At 36.9% G+C, this 22,388-nt stretch overlaps 1 protein-coding gene across 3 annotated transcripts in view; it reads right to left on the bottom strand.

The window, feature by feature from the left end:
- FIGN (fidgetin, microtubule severing factor) overlaps positions 1-22,388 on the bottom strand; it is a 128,945-nt gene that overhangs the window by 7,147 nt on the left and 99,410 nt on the right. Inside the window, exon 1 of one of the 3 annotated variants that reach the window (XM_059167161.1) lies at positions 4,745-5,203. The exons of the other annotated variants lie outside the window; for them this stretch is intronic. Coding sequence (XP_059023144.1) covers positions 4,745-4,787 — 43 coding nt within the window. The 5' untranslated portion in view covers positions 4,788-5,203. Of the gene's footprint in view, positions 1-4,744; positions 5,204-22,388 lie in introns of those variants that run through there. 3 annotated transcript variants of the gene reach the window in all.

Here is a 22,388-nt window from a genome sequence, read left to right as displayed (position 1 = left end):
GTGTGTTTGTATATATGTGTACATCTATGGGGCGGAGAGAGGAAGGAAGAAAGGAAGGAAGGCGGGCAGATGGGCAGGCAGGGAGGGAGCAAACAGGTGAAAGGGAGTATTAAGAGAGAGAAGAGGGAGAAAATGGGGATTCTCTTCAGATTTCTGTGGGAAACAGTGTGTGTGTGTGGCATAAAGTCAAGGAGCACAGCTAGATAATGAGATGCTATGGGTGAGTCGATCACCTGCTAGATTACTAACTGAAGCAAGGTGACTTAAGTAGCAAACTGTAAAAACAGAGTATTTTCTTAGTTAGAATCAGAGAATCATTTGAATTTTACAGTTTAAAGAGACTTTAGAAATTACCTTATTTCACAGATTAGGGAACCAGTACCCAAGGGGATTTAGAACATCCCCTGGAGGACGTACCTACACTTCGTACACTTCATTACAGTAGAGCGTGGGAACCCTGTTTTGCCTCCCAGGGCTGGCTCACCTCATCCTAATCTCTGCTTCATCCGAACACTTCTATTTCAAATAGGTCTCCTTCAACTCCTTTGTACTACCCAAAGTGAATTTTATAAACCGCCTTATGCCTTCTGGCAGAGATCCCTTGATAAGAAGGGGGCCTGGCCTGAATGAGGCGTCTGTGGCATCAGCTCCCTGCTGAATTACTGCCGTCTATTTTGACAGCTCCTACACCCTTCCGCCTTCCTCCTCTAACCCCTTTAGCTCGTCATTCCCAGACTCTGGCTTCTGACATGGCCAACTTTGACTTCCGGAGCTAAACTGAACACAGCCCAGAGTTTGGTAACAGAATGGCATGTTGATTCCCTCCTGACTCCCTCTTCCTTGTTTGCAAAACCACTGCACCAGACACTGGAAGTTAATTAGCAGGATGATGCTGTGCTAATTGTGTTAATTTACAAGGTTTTAGTCAAAGAGAATCATGCCAGGGCTGGCACTGCTGTCATGCTTCCGACTTAATGATTAAGAAATACTGAAAACAAGGTGGGAAGGATTGCAGTAATTACACAATAAATGAATAAAGCAACAGGATTCATTTGCAAATATATTTTACTGCAGTGGTACTCATTTGCATTTGGATTTTTAAAAAGGATCCATGTAGATATTCATTTGCAAATCACCATCTCAGTTAAATTAAGTCTGAATGCTGCACAGTATAACTTAATCAAGCTCTCTATTTTTTTAAATAAAAATAGGAAAGACCTTACTTCACTTGGATATGCAACAGATTCTTTCTTCAATTTCCTTTTCCTTACTCCTCCCAAATCTTCATATGTTTCTCTTTTAAAACTCGATTTAAAAAAACTAGTTTCATCAATTGGAAAAAAAAGAAAAAAAGTAAAATCCTGATGAAGTACAGCTTGTACCATTTCAGTCTGAGAAAATCTGGGGGTGAGTTCTAGGAGGAACTAAAGTGATATTCTTAATTGTTTCTGCTTTCTCAGTCATTCCTTTTGAAGGGGGTTGGTGGGGGGGCAGGAAAACACATCGCAGAATGAGTGAAATGACCGAAACCACACTTAAAGGGGAAAAGATGCAATTTTAATGAAGCAGCATTTCAGGAATCATACTTTCATTAAATTCAACTGGAAATTATTAAGAGCAAATCACCAGGAACCAATCGCAAGTAATCAATATCTAAATTCTTCTTGTATCATGGGATTTACTTCAAGCCTTATAAAAAGGAAAGAATATTAATGTGACTCTAATGTAGAACTGTCTAAAAGACCTAAAAATTCATTAGTCCTGTAAATTATTTCCAGGGAATTTCTATTAGAATTTTTTCTTTAAAAGATTATCAAATACAGAGTTGAGAAAATAAGAATGCTCATATTCTCTGAGTGGACATTTGATGAGATTGAGACAGAAGAAACATGAATAAATGTCTTGAAAGGAGGCCTCCAAAAATATTTTGGTAGTCACAGGAAATGGAATTTACCACAAACACAACATGACACACATACACACTAAAAGGCATGGCTAACACACACGACAAACATGATAAAAGCCCATTTTAAAAAATGAAACTGCTCTAGTTTAGAATAATTACTGGAAAAACAAACAAAAAAGGGCACCCTTCCCTCTTACAGGCTTAAAATCTTTTTCTCCTAAGTTAAGCATTTACAAAAGGTGTGCAAAAAATGGTTTTAGTAAGGTATAATCACGGTAAAAGACAGGAATGTAAAGTTTACATTAAAAAGGTTGGTCATTTTCACTCTGTAAGTCTGAGGAGTTTAACCCTAGCAAAACTAATACATTTCCTAATATTTCTGTTTCAATCTGAAATGAAGCAACGATCCTATCAAAATTATTGACTTGGGACAATTACTGGCTATACCATTACATTTGGATTCTCATGCTATTTTTGGATGTGCTTACCAAGATAACTGCAAGTTTATTTATTGATGCATACTAACTAATAATCACCTTAGCGGGGCTGCGAAAGGCAAAAGTGAGCTTTGATTAAATAACCTTAAGGGAACAGAATTATTCACATCCCCTGGAATACGAGTACTTATCCCGTGTTTTGAAATCATTAATGTAACTCTAAAGCATCAGTTAATAGTTAAGCATAAGCTAGTTCTTACTATCAGTAGGAGCTGAAAAAGCTGGTGTTGAGGAGATTGTCCTGGCCTTGGGAGCACAGAGAGCTTTCTCATCAGTCTCTTGAATTTTATTTAATGCTAATCAGAAGGAGAATCAAACTTGTTGTTGTTATTGTTGTTCTGTTTATTGGTGGTGATATTTCTGGTGTGGAATGGAAGAAAAATGTAGAGCCAAACGTTCTTTGAACAAAAAAATCATGCTCCATTTGACTGTATTGCTGTTCTAGACAAGTCGGAAGCAGCATGGGCGTGTCACTTAACTTTGCATGCAGATAATAAGGTGGGTTTTAAAAGCAGCTTTTATATGGTTTCTCTCTGGAACACGCAGAGAGAAATCTCAGAAACAATACTGTTTTAACACTCTTAGAAACATGAATCCACAACAATAACTTTCACTGCTGTTTAGAAATAGCTTAAATAGGTCCAATAAAAATTCAGAAAACAGTGAGTGGAAAGTAAGAAAAATAGTTCTTAAAGATAATTGAAGAATTGTTCCAAAACATCAATTTTTATTTTTGAAAGGATCAGGAAATTCTTAATATAGCCAGCAAATTTCACAATGCAATGTGTTTGTTTTTAAAATATGTAATTTAATAGAAAATTGCTTTTAAGAGACGTTAACATACTTTTTTATACCACAGTGAGAGGCACTACGGTACAAAGCCTGAGCATTTGTTATTTCATTGCCATAGGATGAAGTTATGTAGATATAAATGAACAAGTCTGTATTTCCCATAAAACTGGATGGTTTGGATACCACTTTCCTTTCTTATCATTTCTGACCACTTTATAACTCAGGTTAATAATTACTAACTAGTTGCGGCCTCATTGCTTTACTTGCTCTATTTTGTTCTTTAACTGTTTTGAAACGACACAACTGTGACATCCTTGTGTCCTCGCTTCAAAACGATTGAGAAGCTGTTACCCAGAAAAATGAAAGATATAAAAACAACTTTCAGAATGGGAGGAAATCTGAAAGAGGAGACTAAGCCTCTGGAATCTATTTTTAGCACACATTCCTGGATATACTAATCTAAGGCCCTCACTACCCGACCCCCGCCCCTACCTAACACCCCGATGCCGCTCAGCAGTTCATCTGGTCTAAAAAAGCGGTTCCTTCTACAAGGTTCACACAGGGTAATTCTGGCTGCTAGGGACTCTGCCCTCATCTGCAGGTTTTCTCACACTTCTAAGGGCGGGACCTGAGGCAAACAGCTGCAGGCCTGGAAGGCTTGCCAGCTCTAGGATAGCTACACATGCTCACACAGGACCACACGATGTCACTACACCTGTTACATTCCCTTGGGCCATGGTACCTTTGAACTTTTCACCATTATTTATTTAAATATGTTTTTTAAAAATCCAATAGCATCGGTACCCATGTTCTCTCTAGAAAGCAATCGCTCCTGGGGTAAATATAACAAAGTACAGTTGACCCCAGAACAACACAGCTTTGAATTATGTGGGTTCACTTATATGCAGATTTTGGGGGGGTAAACACATGACAATACTGCCGATGTTATTTCCTCTTACGATTTTCTTCATGGTATTTGCTTGCCTGTGTAGAGCTGCCTTTATCATAAGAATACAGTATAGGGGTGCCTGGGTGGCTCAGTGGGTTAAGCCTCTGCCTTCGGCTCAGGTCATGATCTCAGAGTCATGGGATTGAGCCCTGCATCGGGCTCCCTGCTCAGCAGGGAGCCTGCTTCCCCCTCTCTCTCTCTGCCTGCCTGCCTCTCTGCCTGCTTGTGATCTCGGTCTGTCAAATAAATAAATAAAATCTTAAAAAAAAAGAATACAGTATATAATACACATGACCTATGAAATACGTGTTGATCGACTGTTTATGCCATTGGTAAGGCTTGTGGCCAAGAGTAGGCTGTGACATTTTCAGGGAGTCGAAAGTTACACGCGGATTTTCAAAACCTGCATTGCTCAAGGGTCAACTTGAATATATTCAATTGTTTACAGTCCCCTCAGCCTAACACTACAGATTCATCATCTTTTAAGGAATGGCAGAACTAACACACAGAACACTAAAAATTTCAGGAAGAGAATAGCAAATTCATTGGCTAAAAATACAGATGGATGCAGCGAAATGCTTTGAGAGAGCACCTACAAACCTGCTGCAGTGAACGCTGGCCCGGCGCAGTCTCCCCTCACCATGATCCTTCCTGGGGGCGGCGAGCGAATGAAACGTTGGAGCAGACCCAGTAGTACTCTCCGTCTGCAGCCTCACCCTCAGAAGCTGAGGCCCACACAGCAGTGTCTCGTTTCCCCCACACTAACCCATTTGATCTGGAATCTTCCTTGGCCCATGTCCTGATAATTCCCAGCCTGAAAATGTGAGGCCATATCTAAAAGTGCGGGGCAAGAGCACAGACGTGACATGTTCCCTTTCATCTCTTCCATCCGGTTCACCTTCAGAACACCCAAAATGAGAAGCCCTTTACCAGCTAACTAGGAGCTAACTCAGTTTATTTAGTCGGTGACTTGAGGGCCCTCCATATATACTGGGGTTCGGGTCTAAGAATTTTAAGTCAAGGGAATCTGTTTATCAGCCAATGAAACTTTTTCAGCTTTCTGTCTTCTTTTGTAATTTCACATTCTAAATTCTCTTTGATTGTAGAGACTAAGGGAACTTTAAAGTGACCTAGTCCCCAATCCCGAAAGTCTCCGTCATAGTTCGGTACTTCACTTACTGTGGTGTCCTGTGGTGTAGAGAGCTATTCTGCCTAACACAGTGTTTTATTTGGAGGCACTGCTAGCTTGGTGGGATAGAAAGGGACTGATGGAAACATAGAGAAGGTTGTAGAATTTTGTCTGAAGAGTGAATGTCCCAAGCTTGGGAATCAGACCACTGGCTCTGCTCATGCCGTTGCTTATTTGTTCTAACCCTGGGGAAGTCACTTAAGCACATCGAACTCACTTTTCTCAGCCATAAAACGTAGACCCTCATGGTATCATATATCGTACTGGATTCTTAATAAGATTACCTAAAGTGATGATATGCATTGAATATCTCTTCCAACTGTGAACTGCTATACAATTAGTTCTTATTCTTTAAAAAAAAAAAAATACAAGAGCATTAAACACAAAACAAAACTGACTAGACAGAAAAAAAGTAAGATTATTCCTAGAATTTATAAATCACTTTTTTTTCCACCTCAAGACATCTACTGAAAAGGAAATTTTCCAGTGGGAATGTTGGTTATAAGGAAGGTGTAAAAATTCTTTCATACTCAGCAAAATACAGAGCATGAGCTTACCAAAAGATGTCAGAAATTCAAATATTTTCGATTCCAGATGTTTTCATAGTATTTTATTTATTTTAAATGTTACTTGTTACTCAACGTTGCAGAGACTACAAGTAATAAATAAAGTACTTAGAGGTTTAAATCCAGTTAAGAATGATCTCAAAACTTGCAGTCTCGAAATAAGATATTCTAATTATATAGCAATACTGTCAAATGATTTTTCTCTTTAAATCACACTTTCACACCTCAAGACTCCAAATTATAATACATTTTGAAGCAAATTACTCCCTCCTCCCATTTCACCATATTTGCATAAAGCGATCCTTTTTAAGAACCACAAAGGCATTTCTGGCTAAAAGGCCCTTAGTAAATATAGTTCTAATACCTCACCCTCTAATGTAGAGAAATTGCCACCTCACTACCTGAGGGCAGCAGAGAGTCTGCAACCAGCTTTTGTTGGCCAGCACAGGGTTTTAAAAATCAGTGACTTTATAAAAAGATTCTCTATTTCTATATTTCCTATTTTTCAAGACAAGCTGAATGCTCTTAGACGACCAGATCTCATTCTTGCCTGGCAACAACTGACTGAATCTGAAAGCCAGCTGCCCACTTTGGACACGGCAGCCTTCTCTACTTTGTCACACCGTCCCCACTCCCCACTATAACATCCAGTACTTCGATGGTACTGATCAGTGATGTAAACAATCAAATCTGTGACTACATTTAGAAGCTTCAAGCCAGCTTTTACACTTAAGTACATTTTTTGGAAACTAGCAAGTATAGTGCTCTAAAACTTGAACAAGTAGTATCTTTAGGAAAAAAAAAATCCTAAATACTTTTATTTATATATTTTTATACACACACACACATAAAACGTATATATATATACGTAATACATATATATTTGTGTGTGTGTTTAGATATACACATACACACACACGTATATATGCATTCCTGTCTTCTTAATCAGAACATAGGGAAAATGGTAGACATTTTCTTGTTGATTCAGTGTCCTTAGTGTAGGATGATGAATAATGATTTTTTAAAAAGCTGGTTTCCACATTGCATTTCACTGTTTCCCCCGTTGCTCTGATTTTTTTCTAGTTATTTTCCCTATTCCCTATGTCAATTCCCACCATTCCTAATATGCTCCTTTGAGTATGCCATGGGTACTGAAACCACAAACCAAAGCTTCTTTAAATTGTAAAGCTTCCCCTCTAGGTCAGTCAGGAGCTTTAGTACAACTTTTGAGAGACTGTTTAAGTTATTCCAAGTTATGCTTTCTATATCTTAGAGAGGATGTTATCTGGGTAAGCAACTGATCTTATTCTACATGTCATCATTTTGGGCCTAGTAAGAACCTGTGTTCAATATTATGGGCATCATGACTTAGACTAGAATGATATATATTCTGTCCTTCAGTTAAATTTGTGTGTGGCTTATGATCTGAGTTAGTTTCCCTAAAATACATTAGATTTTATTCACAGCAACAAAATACTCCTCAAAATGTGACTCAGTGTAAAGATGACTATTTTGCCAATATTTCATACTGAGAAAAACTGGTAGGCATTGGTCTGATAGGTCATAATGTGTAAGACATATATAAGAGGATGGCTTCCATTTATAAGGATGAATGCTAGAGCACTTCTGCAAAGCAAATTACACTGATGACTGTAGTATCCCTTTTAGTCCACCGAGTTTATATTTAATATATGATCAGGATGGACAGCCTATCACTTAAAGCAACCCAGGAATTCATAATTCAAGTAAGTATTTTTTCCTGTTGGGGGGGGTGTCCTAAAATTTCCTAAACTTAAATCCAAGTATTCAAATGAAAATACAATCACGCTCACATTAAATCAGTCTATTTTTAAAATCACAATTCAGACTTTTTGTTTGGGGTTTTTTGGTAAGGGTTGGGTTTAACAAAAGTTTATGTGTACAAATTTTTGAATACTAACCTAAGTCAAGTAAACAAACAGTGTCCAAAAGTCTGTGTATATCCTGTGTATAACCACAGTTAAGTCCAAAGAATACAAGGCTACGCATATACATACAACAATTTAAAATATGCAAATGATCCACACTCTGAATCTTAATATTTAGTGTCAGGCGTCATCAACTATTTCACAGGAAAGAGTTTGAGGGTTACTAGGTAAAAGGACTGATTCTTCCATGTTAAGTTAGATATTTTGCTTATTCTACCTATGTGAATGTGTTTAGATAATTTGTAATCAGCTTAAAGAGTGCATTGTAGGTAACCTTTAAAGTTGTTCCTTTATGGCCTTTCATTTCTCATGCTGTCTCTTCCCTTTTCCCATATACGTTTTCAGTCCATTACAGCCATCTACCCTTCCCCCCCCCCCCCGGTTCTTTTTGTCATACAAAGATCATCAGGACATACCACATATGTCCATGGGGACTGCCCGGGCTAATGAATATGTATGCTCTGTGTCACAACAGAGCACTCCCCTTGTTCTGCGGTATCAACCCTCTTATGTGTGTAAATAACAGGTGAGCTGTGTAGCGTGCAGGGATAAACGGGGTTAACACAACCTGAAAGCCCCGAGCTACATTCATAGCATCCGGCCTGTATGATTGATCCACAAAAAGAAATCCACATGCCAAAAGTACCGTGCATTTTCTGTCATTTGAGTCTTTAGTTTTAAAAAGGTCTCTGCCAAGGCAACATCACTTTAGTCCTGAAAGTCTGAGGTTATTCCAATTGATTCTCAAGTTACTGTTGTGCTATATAAAATAAATTTGCACTTTCAGTTAATACAAACCGGGCATGCTACCAACCTTGAATTATGACATGGCTGGTTAATTTCCTTGGTCACAATCCTAAAATGTTATGTTAATCATTACGCACAGACGTAGCTATTTGTAAATAGTTATTTGCGCACGTGTATTCTATTTCAAGTATATACATGTAAAGTTCAATTTAGTTATATTTAAACCGAACTGAATTCACTTTTTGCCCAACATGCCGTGCTGACATGGGTCAATAAACAAATTTCGGAATCTCCCAAGCTCCACAACCTTGTGTAAGATGAAATTTGCAGTCATCCTCTTTTTTGTGTTCCTCTAGAACCTTACTCTAAAAAGACAGTTTACATTTAAAAAAAAAAAAAAAAAAAGATCATTGAGACTTCTTATTTAAGATTGAGGGTTCACTCATTTAATTAGGCAAAGGAATAGAATATGATTTACATATTATACAACTTTTCAACCATTCTCCTTAAAAACTCTGCTTAAGGTGACTCTAAAATGTGCAAAAAGCACAGACAAAATTTGTTAAGGTTATTTATGCATTTTTCTCTTTTTGGCCATTTGCACATTAATTTTTAATGCAATAGCAAAATAGTGTCTTGGACTTTGATAAAAATATTCTATAGTCAGGGCTGGGTGACATAGTGCATTAATTCAGTGTCCTTCACTCCTGGGACCTGTGTATAATTTAGTCCAGCCTGAAGAAAATAACTTTGATCTGAAGGCAGTGGAAAAAGCTACATATGAAATGAGTTTAGGTAGGTTTAGGATTGTTTCTTCCATATGAGACAATGTATGAGGATAAGCTGCTTTCGAATACAATCAACACAGTCCAGGATTAGAAGTAAAGAGCTCTTACTAACAACACTAGTTCCCTTACCTCTTCCCCTCACAGCCCCCCAACTTCGCCCTCCAGCCCCATCCTATGGTCTGGTGAAATAAACCTGAGCACCACATATAATTAGGATGCTCTGATTTCCAGATAAACAGAACGTTGTTAAAAGTGCAGTGTGAATGACAGTCCAGTCATTAGCGCTGTTGGCTCTTCCATTTGTAAAAACAAAGAATGTTGCATAATGAGACAGAAGCAGAAAAGAGAGGAAGGATATCAGTGTCCTCAAAGAAAGTGGCACTTCCTTTCCTGGAGGGGGTGCCCAACAACCTAACCTAAAAGGAACTGTTTTTTCAGAGAATATTCTATCTTGGTCATGTTCCCTATGTCAATATTTAACAACATCATTTCATCTACTATTACGGTAGATGATGCCAATATGTCAAAAAAAAATAAGTTTAGGCTTTGGCTGAATTTATTTTATTTTATTTTATTTTATTTTATTTTATTTTATTTTATTTTATGTCTTGGCTGAATTTAAAACAATGATTGGTCCAGTCCCATTAATCACATGAACTACATATCTGCATCTTTTTTTGTTTACAATTCTACAATCAGTTCCAATCTGACTTTCTTCTGTTGTGAATAAATATGGCTTACTTTGTCTCTAATACAGCAGTTAAGAATAAACTTGCTCTTAGTACTGTCAATAGAGTTAAAAGCTGTAAGGGTGTTGCTTCTATATGGTATAAACAATACTATAGTTGTATACTTCTTACCTATCATGCATTATTTTATTTGCTTCCTTAGTTATGGAAATGCTCCAGTATTTGCTCATAGTTTTTAAAGAAAAAGGAGTTAACAGTCACATTTAAATCAGCAGAGAATTGGAAAGAAACTTGTTTTTTTTCCCAATGTTTCAAGTTTTTATTTAAATTCTAATTAATTAACATATAGTGTAATGTTAGTTTCAAGAGTAGAATTTAGTGATTCACCACTTAACATGTAACACTCAGTGCACATGACGAAGGAAACTGATTTTTAATTTTGCTAGTTTTAGTTGCTTATGTTGAAAGAGTAAATATGTCGAATATTCCTGCTCCCTCTTCAAATTGTGTGCATCCTTTTTACAAGAGGTCCCTAAACAACAGGAAAACCTAACCCCTGCAGGTGATTAGGTTACACCTACACATCAGATCTCGGGGCCTGTGTTTCAGTGTGATGTCTGTAGTTACAGAAAGGATATAGAGAAAATAGGGGGAAAGTGACAGAGAAAGAAAGGAGATCTTTAAAATTGCTTTTTTCCAGGGCGCATGGGTGGCTCAGTGGGTTAAGCCTTTGCCTCCGGCTCAGGTCATGATCTCAGGGTTCTGGGATGGAGCCCCGCATCTGGGCTCTCTGCTCAGCGGGGAGCCTGCTTCCCCCTCCCCCTCTGCCTGCCTCTCTGCCTACTTGTGATCTCTCTCTCTCTCTCTCTCTCTCTCTCTCTGTCAAATAAATAAAATAAGAAAATCTTAATAAAATAAAATTGCTTTTTTTCCTAAAAATGATCTGCTTTACTATTAATAATCTCAGAACCCAAAGTTTATTCTAAATGATTTTACAAATGCGCATGTCATATTTTTAAACACAAGCATATTTCAGGTTTTCTTTAGCTAGGTATTTATTATTTGTGGCTTGAACCAAGTCATATACCTCAAAAAGTTTCCAACTTATAAAACTTAAGAGTTTTATTTATGATCCCAAACTGGGCTGCCAACACTCTTTGCCTTAACTGAGCGGTCATTTTCCAGGAGGCCTGGGTTCACATGTGTAGTATTTTTCAAAAAGGAAGCCCAATTGCAATTTTATTACATACTGATACATTTTCTCAGTTGAATACAAAAATAAAATAATTTTAATTGAAGTGTAGTTGACACATTTAATAGAATCATTTTTGATAAAATGTTAAAAAAATCCTTGAAAAGCAAATAATTAAAATATGTAATAATTGGGTTACATAGGAAAGCACCCCCAATAGTCAGTTTAGAAGTGTTTTTGTGTTTTCTATAGAATGGGTTTTTTTTAGAACAGTTTTTTTTTCCTTTTGAACACAATAGAGAATTCATAAAAGTAATGATGAATCATAAGTCTAAGAAGATTCCTTTCTCATTGAAATGACATATCTGCAACTGGTCTCCTTTTAAGTAACTCTTTTTGAAAGCATCCGTATGCCTACAAGAGCATTCATTTATATTTGACTTTCGTCTTAACGGCCATTACCTGATCACTTAGCTAACTTGTGAAGTTTTTCAGGTAAGGATGTTTTACTGTACCCTCCTTTTTTTAAATGCTTCTACATCCAGCCATTGTTTTCATATTTTACTCTAGAAATTATTTTATCCTGTTCAGTGTCAAATGATATTATACTTTAAAAAAGAATCTATTCAGAGAATATAGCATAAAATAATGCCTTGCCTCCCTGGCCATAGCTCCCAGAAGCATTAAAATGTTACTGGAGTACCCGAATGACAGCAATGACAGCTTAATCACTTAAAGGCTTTTTACATTAACAATTTTTTTTCTTTCAATTTGAGCAGTAATATTCAGGCATGATTTAATAGGAGGTTAGCTGTTAAATGCAGCTAAATAACATACTTTTTTAAAATATCAAAATCAAGTTTGGTGTCCAATGAATATTTCTTGACACTTTTTGAAATATTACTGCACGTTCATAAAGCTTGGCTTCTTTTATTTTTTTCCTCCCGATGTATGTATTAAAAAAATTGGCCTGGTAATTAGCATGCATAGTCCAACAGCTTTCTGTATTGTTATGATTTTAAGGAGAAGATCCATGGATAAAATGTAATTGAAAGGTGAGCCTATTAATTTGGAGAATAACCTCCACAAACCAAATAAGAATGAATCATTTTTAAGTCTCCACCTCATTTATAGCTTTATATTCCTAAGGAAGAAAAAAAAAAAAAAAGCAGAGAGAAACTAAAGGTGACCTTATTTAGACATATTAGTCAAGACAGCCTTTGCTGTTTTTAACCAAACATGATTGTGACTCCACTGTGTCCATCCAGTTTTCCAGTGTGTAAATTGGATGATGACTTGGACAATTGTCTCTTCATTAGTGAACTGTGGAAAGGAAATATGGAGGTGGCTTTTTATTTTTTAAACTCTGCTGTGTCTTATAGTTAGATTCTGAGGCATCAAGAAATATATATATATATGTATATATATTTTTTCTAGACAAGCTGTCGTAATTGAAATGAAGTCTAATCAGACTCATTACTGTTTTCAGCAATTTGCACGACCAAAGATGCTTATTAGGTAACTGTGTTTAATAAACCACTCTTTAGAAAAATACCAGTAATGAGCTCTTAACAGCCAATCTTTAGCGTGAATGTAATGTGAAAAGTGTTCCTAGCGCTGAATAGATTTTCACATTTAGTAGTGTCATAATTAAGCTCCATGAATTGGTTGCTGTGATGTTAGATTTATTACAATAATCTTATTTTTTCCCTTATTTTAAATATACCTGGAAACACAGTTATCTTCTATTAGAGTTGGAATATATTCATTGTAAAGCCAAATTCAGGCTTATACCAAGCTGATCAAAAGGTTTCCTACTGAGGATTTGTTAACAAATGATAAGCAAGGATTTTATAACTGATAATTGATTCTAGCAATCAAGTCTTTCCATTAGCATCCCCAACCATACCTCAGGAAAACATCCTGTTATTTGATTATACACGAAAAGTTATCCGAGATATAAGTGTATTGTGATCATTTAGAGGAAAAATCGTTCTTCTGTCCATGTCACTAAGACATAGACAAAAATGGACATTCTGAAAAGAATATCTGAAGAAACATTGGTCTTCCAAAATAGCAGCTGTAAATAACACTGTATCACTTCATTAGATATTGTTCTTAAAAATGTGAATAACAAATAATAAAAAAAAATGTGAATAACATTTTCCTCCCTGACTCTTCCTTTCTGTAGCACTATTTACTAAGATCTTAACATTAAAGACCAATATTGTGGATATATATTATTTATATGCACTAGGGGTGGTCATGAGAGTTAGCTGGGCTTCTTACTGATAAGGGCAAAAAACCCAAAATGCTAGACACCTCTAACGAGAGGGGTTATTTCCATTCAAAATGAGGCATGTGCTGAAATAAGTATGTATCTGTAGAGTCTTTATTGATTAATCCATCAATAGAGTATATCCTGAGGCATTTCCACATGCAGAAGGAACTGAAAATATTCTTTGAGAACATCTAAATGAGCCTTATAGGAAGCTCTTGAGCTTATAGTCATGAAACATCTCAGAAGATGAGACAAATATCTTTTGGTCACTAAAAGCAACCGAAAAGGTGACACAATCAGCTTGGAAATGAGACTCTGGACATTCTGAAACAGGTCCATAAAGATAATCAATAAATGAAAAAGTACAAAAATAACAGGAGACCAAGATTTGATGCCCACTCATGATACAATGTTAAGAAGGATTCTGTTGCTGAGTGATTCTTCTCCCAGTACACTCATTTCTTCTAACCTCAAGCTTCACGACGCCTAATTGGAGCCAATAAGCCTCCATAACTGTTTTCAGCTTTTTGAATCAATAGGGCTAGGAGGACTGAGACTGTCGAATTAATGGCTTGTTTGATCTGATTTTGTGGAATGCACTTCTTTGCATTACAAAGTAGAGAAGAAACCAAATTCATTCCCTTGTGAATTCATATAGCTTTCAAATCAAAATATCTTCCTGTTTCTTTAAGTCTCAGCTGAATTCGTATTCAAAACCACAAAAGAAAAAGCCAGTGCATCAAACTGTTGCAAACCTGTATCCTCTATCTTTAAAAGACTCACAGCTAAAAAAAAAAAAACAAAAAAAAACAAAAACAAAAACCAAAAACCAAACCAAAGGCTAATAGAGGGTCCCTTTTGGTGCTTTTGGAACGCTTTACCATAACTTTGAATAACTTTATTTATGAATTATAGAATTTTTGAATGTTTTATAGAAGAGAATAATTAATTTGTACATTAGAATTTATTACAAAAGCTATGAGGCTCTAAGATGTCAAGTAATAGTAGTTATGACAAAAATAATAATGATAAATACAAATCATTCTTTTGGTGAGCTTTCAAAAACTTTCCATAATAATGAAGCCATGATTTTAATTATGCATTTTAATAAGGAATTGAGTACCTAGTTAACACATATTTTACCTAAATTTAACCCTGAGCTATATAGACAGTTGGTAGAATTCGCCTTGTCTTAATTTCTAATTTAAAAAATACAAATATGGATTTATGCCTAGATACAATTCTAGTGCAGAGAATACATAACACATAAATACATATTGTCATGAAAACACAAGATATGCGTAATAGGGCATAATTATATAGTAATGGTAATGGAGAGACTTGTATTATCAGGTAAGACATTTTGGAGAAGCTGGTTTTAAACTTCAGCTTTTGGCCATACCATTTAGTCTTAGGTCAGAAGATGCAAAGAAATAATATAATTAAGATTGCAGCTAATTCTGAGAAAGAATTAGGGCTCCTTAATCCTTAAAACTTTCAAGAATCCACAATATCTTCTATCTGCCTTATTATCAGCACTGTACATCATTTTATCATTTGTCATATTCCTGAGCAAAAAAAAGCTTAAAGTAAATATCCTTCCTTGTAATAGACAAGCAAGTAAGCAAACAAGCAAAATGAAACTTGAAAAAATTCATTTTTACTTAAGTCTTCATTCTTTCAGGTTTCCTCTAGCCGCCCCCCGCCCCTCCAGCCCTGACCCCCTCTGGCCCCCACCTCCTTTTGGCTCTGGCAAGTGGGCCATTGATTCATTTTCTCTCTTTTCCTTCCCTCCTTTCTTCCTGTTTTCAACTAGTCAGTTATGAGAAAAGAAGGTACAGAGAAAGTACATTTTAAGTCTCAAAACTAGAATCTTAAACCTTCTTTGATTCTCTGAATCTTGAAACTTTTATTGTCACTAGGGAAAAAAAAAAAAAGATCAGTTGGCTAAACTGTTTATAGTGATGTTCATGCTGTAATAACATCCAAGGACCTACTATTACTTGAGAGCTTCTGTCCTGTTAAGAAACAGAAGTCCCCTATGATGGCCCATCAATTGTACTACTAGGTATTTACTCAAAGGATACAAAAATATGAATTTGAAGGGGCACATGCACCCCGGTGTTTGTAGCAGCATTATAAGCCAAATCACGGGAAAAGCCCAAATGTCCACTGACAGATGAATAGATACAATTGATGTCATGTATATGTACAGTGGAATATTACTCAGCCATAAAAAAGAATGAGACCTTGCCATTTGCAATGCTGGGGTTGGAGCTAAAGTGTATTCTCCTAAGCAAAATAAGTCAATAGGAGAAAGACAAATACCTTTGATTTCACTAGTATGTGGAATTTAAGAAACAAAACAAATGTGCAAAAAAAGAGAAGCAACCATAAAACAGACTCTTCACTATAGAGAACAAACTACAGGTCGCTGGAGGGGAGGTGGGCAGAGGCATGGGTTAAATGGGTGATGGGGATTAAGGAAAACACTTGTGATGAGCACTGGGTATTGTATCTAAGGGATAATTCACTAAAATCTACTCCTGAAACTAATATTACACTATGGGCTAATTAACTAGAATTTAAATAAAAACATTAAAAAAAAAATTAAACATTAAAAAAGAAGTACCCACCTCAACAGAACTTACAGTCTATTTTTAGTGATGATTTACCAAAGAAAATACTTGGTTCCAAATGGGGTAGGGAGAGGTGGCTGTATAGAGGAGTTAACAGTCAAGGTGTTTCTTGAAAGCTGAATAGAATTTCACCAGTTAGAGTTGGTTTTCTTGCCTAAATCAAAGCTTGGTCAAAATCTCAGATGACGTTAAATGTATCTGGCACATTCAGGAAGCAGGGTAGCTTGGTATGGTTAGAAGACAGGGAGGTCTATGTTTATGTATAGGGTGGGACAGAGGTAGAGATGAAGCTTGAATTCAGACTGCAAATGGACTTAAATATTTGGACCATATCCCACTGCCAATAAAAAATGCTACCTTCATCTTTTCATTAGAAATATATCAATAATAACGATATAGAGACCAGAGTGGGGGCAGGGGAGGCTAGAAGCAGGGTTAGAACTTGTACAGTAAAAAGAGAAAAATCTGAGAAAGACTTTAGACAGGGAATGAAAAGGATGGGCTGACCAATTAGGTTTGGAGGAATGAAGAAAAAGGAAAGGGGACATAAAAGGACATCATCATTAAAATAGAAATATTTGTGAGGTCTCTGTAAAATAATTAATAAAGAGACTGAGGGTATATATTGCGTTTAATCTTCCAAAAGCCTAGAAAGGGACTGCTATTCTTTTTTATGTATGATGAAATGGGTTCCATGAATCTAAGGAACTTTCCCAGGGCCACCCCAAGTCTGAACTGCAACCTAGATCATGGGCCACAGAATTGCTACACTTTTTCACTCCATAAAGAACTTATTAGCTTGTACAACCAATGAGTTGGACACTGGAAGTTCCTATCTTAGGAAGGGAAAAAATTCAAAGCTCTTTCAGGATGTTTAGGAGTCATGAGCATATGGGAATTTGTTGAAATCATGGTAACGGACATTACAGCAGAGAGAAAGTGTGTAGAAGGAGATGAGAATGGAACTCGAGTTAAACCGACATTCAAGCAGTACACAATGGGGGCTGAGAGGACATTTCTAGAATAGAAAGGGAAAGAAAGAGAGGGAGAGAATATGCTGTAGCAAAAGACATATGAGGAAGGTTCTTCAAGGACAGAGTGTTTAATTGTTGCACGTGAATCAGAGAAATCAAGTAGGATTAGGAGAAAGAACAGGCAATTAGGAGGCTAGAGATGATCTGTGAGAGAGCAGAGTCAGTACAGTGTCATGGTCAGAAGCCTTGGTGAATGGGTGACGGCTTACGAGAAAGTGATATGGCAAGCTTGGAAGAACTTTCCCACTGATAAACATCTTAATAGAGATGAATAGCAGTCTACGGGGAAAAGAAGAATCAAGGCAAGAGATTTTCTTTTTAAGGGATAAGAGGAAAACCTGGTCATTTACCTAGACGGAAGGTCACAAACTATGTCAGTAGGCCAAATGTAGTGTGACCTCTTCTTTCTTAAGTAAAATAGTATTGGAACAGTCATACCCATTCACACCCATGTACTGTCTGTGATTGTCTTCTAGCTCCCAGCAGAGCAGAGACGTTGGGCTGAGACCACACAGGCCACAAAGCTGAAACTACTTACCCCATCCAGCCCTTCACAGAAGATGCCTGCCAACCCTAACCCCAGGCGGAGGGAAAGAAAGTGGAGAGGAAAGAAGAAAAACTAGAACACTGTGTGGATGGGGCATGGGTGGGAACCGACAGAGCGGGATCATCAAGTACAGGAAAGAGAATTAAGGGTACACATTTTAGACAATCAATGGAGAAAAAGAAGGAACCTCTTTGTCTGCCATAGGTGGGAAGGAGTTCAAGGACAGACGGAGTAGATTTGATCTGTGGGTCCCCTTTCATTTCCTTAAGAAACTTTTGGAGTCAGATATCCCTTCTGTTTTCCTAGAAGCCAGTCAGCAGACCCACATTCCCCGTCTTGTTCCTCGGTATATTGACTGTACCCCTAATCGCAGTCAGGTACAAACCGTGGCCACAAGGAGGGACAGAATGAAAGAGAGTTCAGAGGAATCAAGGCAAAAGCATCATCACCATAGAAAATCAACACATGCAAACTAATGGACAGCAGCGCCATTGCTGTTGATGACAAAAGAAGTACAATCCTGGAAAAATAAGCCTAATTGAAGACTGCACCCCAGTTGTAGCAAAGATTTGTATCATAAAAAGAATGAGAACTCGTAGTCATTCCTGAAATATTTAAGATTTTCAACTTTCAGGAAGACGTATAGCCTTAGCAGAAATATATGAAACTATGTGGAAAAGAAATGGTTCCTGCCTAAGAGTGCTTTATTGTTTCTCCCCTCAAGAAAAAGAAAAAAATCCATCCCATTTAGAATTCATTAAAACTTAGAAAATGCGTTTACAATAGTACACAGCTGTCTGGTCTTCTTCACACTCACCTCTGCCCCCAAACGCAAACACACGGCTCTCTTTCCGTCATCTTCCTCTGCACTTCCTAAAGCAAGTAATCCATCGGTGCTGGAGATCTCGCCTATTGTGTAGTTTTGAGTATTCCTCTTGTTTTCTTTGAGGTTACGACTTGGGCTCTTTAAGGTCGGAGAGTCCTCCCAGGATGGTCACTCTGCTTGAGTTACGGAGGAAGCCCACGGGACAGATGTGCCGTTCGCACTCATTCTATACCACCCGAGCCCCTGCTGCCTTCTCCCCTCTAACAAAAGACTCATCTTGCTCTACTGACGAAGTTGGAAGGTTGGCTTGATTTTGGTATATTTTTGTATCTTACGCATATTGTGTGATAGATAATGTAAGTATACATTTGTACAAAGAAAGACAGTGCTTTACTAACGAAGAACATTTAGTTAAGTTATCCATGAATGGCGCAAACTTTGTTCCCCAAGTTTATCATCCACTTCAGTTTTATTTAAAAATTAGAAAGTTAAACTATTTAGGTAGTAAAATACATGGTTCCCTAAGACAATCTATTTTTAGGTTAAAATATCTTACTCTTAGCTTGAGAATTCCTTGTATTATTATTATTATTATTATTATTATTATTATTATTGCTACTACTACCTCATCTAGGAAGACTTCCTAGACATCACTGCCTTCTTTTTTAATCTACCATTCCCCATAATACCCTATACTTGTGCATTTTAATGCTCATTTTATTCTCCTGTTTCATCTGTATCACCTGCTAGGCTAATCTCTTTGAGACCAGGAATCCATACCATTAGAACACGTCAGGGACTTGGTCTGTCTTGTTCATACCTATATGCCCAGTAATAGAGTCTCTATATAAAATAGGTACTTTATTTGTTCTCTAGGTATATTTATCTTTATCTTTGTATATAAATCTAAATATATATCTACATCTGAAATCTAGATATTTATCTATATCTTTATCTCGAAAGATCTGCTTCATGAAGGCCCTACCATACTCTATATATCTAAAATGCTTAAAATATTTAAAACATCATAAATAATTTTGGAAGTCATAAACTGAACAAAAAAATCTTAAAATACATTCTTTCCTTCTACCTTTATAATTGTATTGATCTTCATAAATGTCTGGAAAGCTGGGCTCAAATTTAGAACTTTCTGTCTCCTGGATCATCAGAGCTCTTCCAGAATAGGTGAGGCTGACCTGTGACTGGCCTTTTCTTCTTGCTCACAATCATCTTATTTCATAAGCAACTTAACATACATGCTGTAGAATGTTCCATCACCTCCATCCAGCTGCCTCTTGGCCCCCACTTGGGTCCAGAAATACACACTGGGGACACTTCCTACCTGTGGGAGGACAGACCTAGTGAAGAGCACTGCATGGGTCCTAAAAGTGGACTCAGAATTCCAAGTGTCTGGAACATGGTCTACAAGGAGGCCATGGATTCCAAGTTCAAACATCCTCATGGCCCTTGGACTCCTCACAATAGGGTATAGGGAGAGTACTGGAGGAAGGCAAGACTGAACCTTCTAAAAATGGTGCCCTTTTCATCTGGGACAAAGGATGGTTGTAGTGACTTGTATCAAATAATTTAGTGGTCTCAAAGAAACATTGTTTATGCTTTCCTCCTTTTCAATAGAAGATACTGTATTAGGAGCCAAAAGACATACATTTCACTACTAGTTCCCTACCTAGTCACTATTACAGTAATCTTGGTCTGACGACCAGTCTCTGAATTTAAAATTCCTCACTAGTCAACCCCACACAATTGCTATCAATGCCAACAGGCATAATGTATGCAATGAATTGATTACTATTACAAAGTTAATAATTGGCAGAACTGAGGCCAGATTTTGAGTTTACTATTCTTATTCTAGTAGTTTTGTAACTCCTTTTACTCAAATCTTCTATTATTTCCACACATTGGCTTTGGTATACCTTGTAGGCCAACACTGAGCAGGATATTTTTCAGTTTAAAAAATCATCCTTCCACCTTCACCTCCAGAGCTCTTGAACAAGTTACTCTCTTAAGGAGGTTTCCATTGTCATGGGTATTCACCACTGAGAAGGATAAAGTATAACCAGTAAGTATGATTCTAGGCCTCTCTGGTACTCTAACTTCTACCCATAAAACATCTATGGTTATTTTGGGTTAGAGTCTACCAATCTGTATATACTTTATAGAATGTAGAAAACAGTAGAGTCTCATAGAAGCAATTTAATGATGTAGAATTTACTACAGGATGTAATACCTGCATTTGTTGAAAGAAAAAACAGTAAATAGAGTCTTTATTTTAGATATTTTACCAAAATTATTTTTATACTGTTTACAATATTTTATTCACTCTTCTTACCAAGAACTACTTTAAAAAAGATCATCATTTGCCATATTAAGGACCTTTAATTCATAACTGTTAATTCTGCTGAAATATTCTGACCATCGTGGACTGAATCTTGGCATATATTTGAACTGTTCCAGGTCCGAATCCCTAGACTTCTAGTAACCAGTCATGGGACCTGAGGTAAATGGCTTAACCTTCCTATGTCTCGGTATTCCCACTTTTGAAATGGGGATGATACGGGAATGCAAGTTCGGAGTAGCCACTCTGGAAAAATGTATGGAGATTCCTTAAAAAATTGGCAGTAGAGCTACCTGATGACCCAGCAATTGCACTATTAGGTACTTACCCCAAAGAAACAAATGTAAAAGGAAGCACCTATACTTCAATGTTGATAGCAGCAATGTGTACAATAGTCAAACTATGGAAAGAACCCAGATGTCCATAGACAGATGAATGGATAAAGAAGGTGTGGTATGTATATACAATGGTATATTACTCAGCCACCCCAAAAAATGAAACCTTGCCATTTTCAATGACGTGGATGAAAGTAGAGGGTATTATGCTAAGTGAAATCAATCAATCAGAGAAAGGCAATTATGTTATCATCTCACTCATATGTGGAATTTAAGAAAACAGAGGATCATAGGGGAAGAGAGGGAAAAATAAAAACAAGATGAAATTAATGAAGGAGACAAACTGTAAGAGAGTCTTAAACATAGAAAACAAACTGAAGGTTGCTGGAGGGGGGAGGGTTGGAGGGGATGGGGTAACTGGGTGATGGGCATTAAGGAGGGCACATTATATGATAAGCACTGGCTATTATATAAGACTGATGAATCACTGAACTCCACCTCTGAAACTAATAATACATTATATGTTAATTAACTGAATTTAAATTAAAAAATAAAAAAAATGAAATGGAGATATAATAATTTCCTTGGAAAGGTTGTTCTGAAGGTGAGAATGAGAAGATGGAACTATCATTGCCAGAGTTCTTTGACATTCCAGGGGACAGAACTAAAGAAAAATCATGAGAAGTTACAGGTAGGTAGATTTCAGAAGCATGATTTTAAAAAAAGCCCTTCCATCTTTCTGCTACTAATTTATGATTAGGGGAATTCAATTCCTTTTCTGGCCCTGCCAATAACTTACTGTGGTACTTTTATTAAAAATAACTTTCACAAGCAGATGGAGTTAAGTTCCCAATCTGTGCAAAGAAAATTCAGCCTTCAGGTAATCTCACTCTTCCTCTCTTCCCCTACGTTCAATCAAGGACAGTCTTCTCAGTTCATCCTTTAAAACACTAACATCTGATCCTTCTTCATTCCCAGGCTATTGCTATAGGGCAACTTTGTCCCTTTTCAGCAGGGTCTCTGCGGTTCTTACCGGGATGTATGTATTTGGGGGTTTACTTTTAAAAAAAGAAACTTTCTATGGTTTT

This window comes from Mustela lutreola, chromosome 3, assembly GCF_030435805.1.
Source record: "Mustela lutreola isolate mMusLut2 chromosome 3, mMusLut2.pri, whole genome shotgun sequence".
Lineage (NCBI taxonomy): Eukaryota > Metazoa > Chordata > Mammalia > Carnivora > Mustelidae > Mustela > Mustela lutreola.
This window is presented reverse-complemented; position numbering and strand designations above follow the sequence as displayed.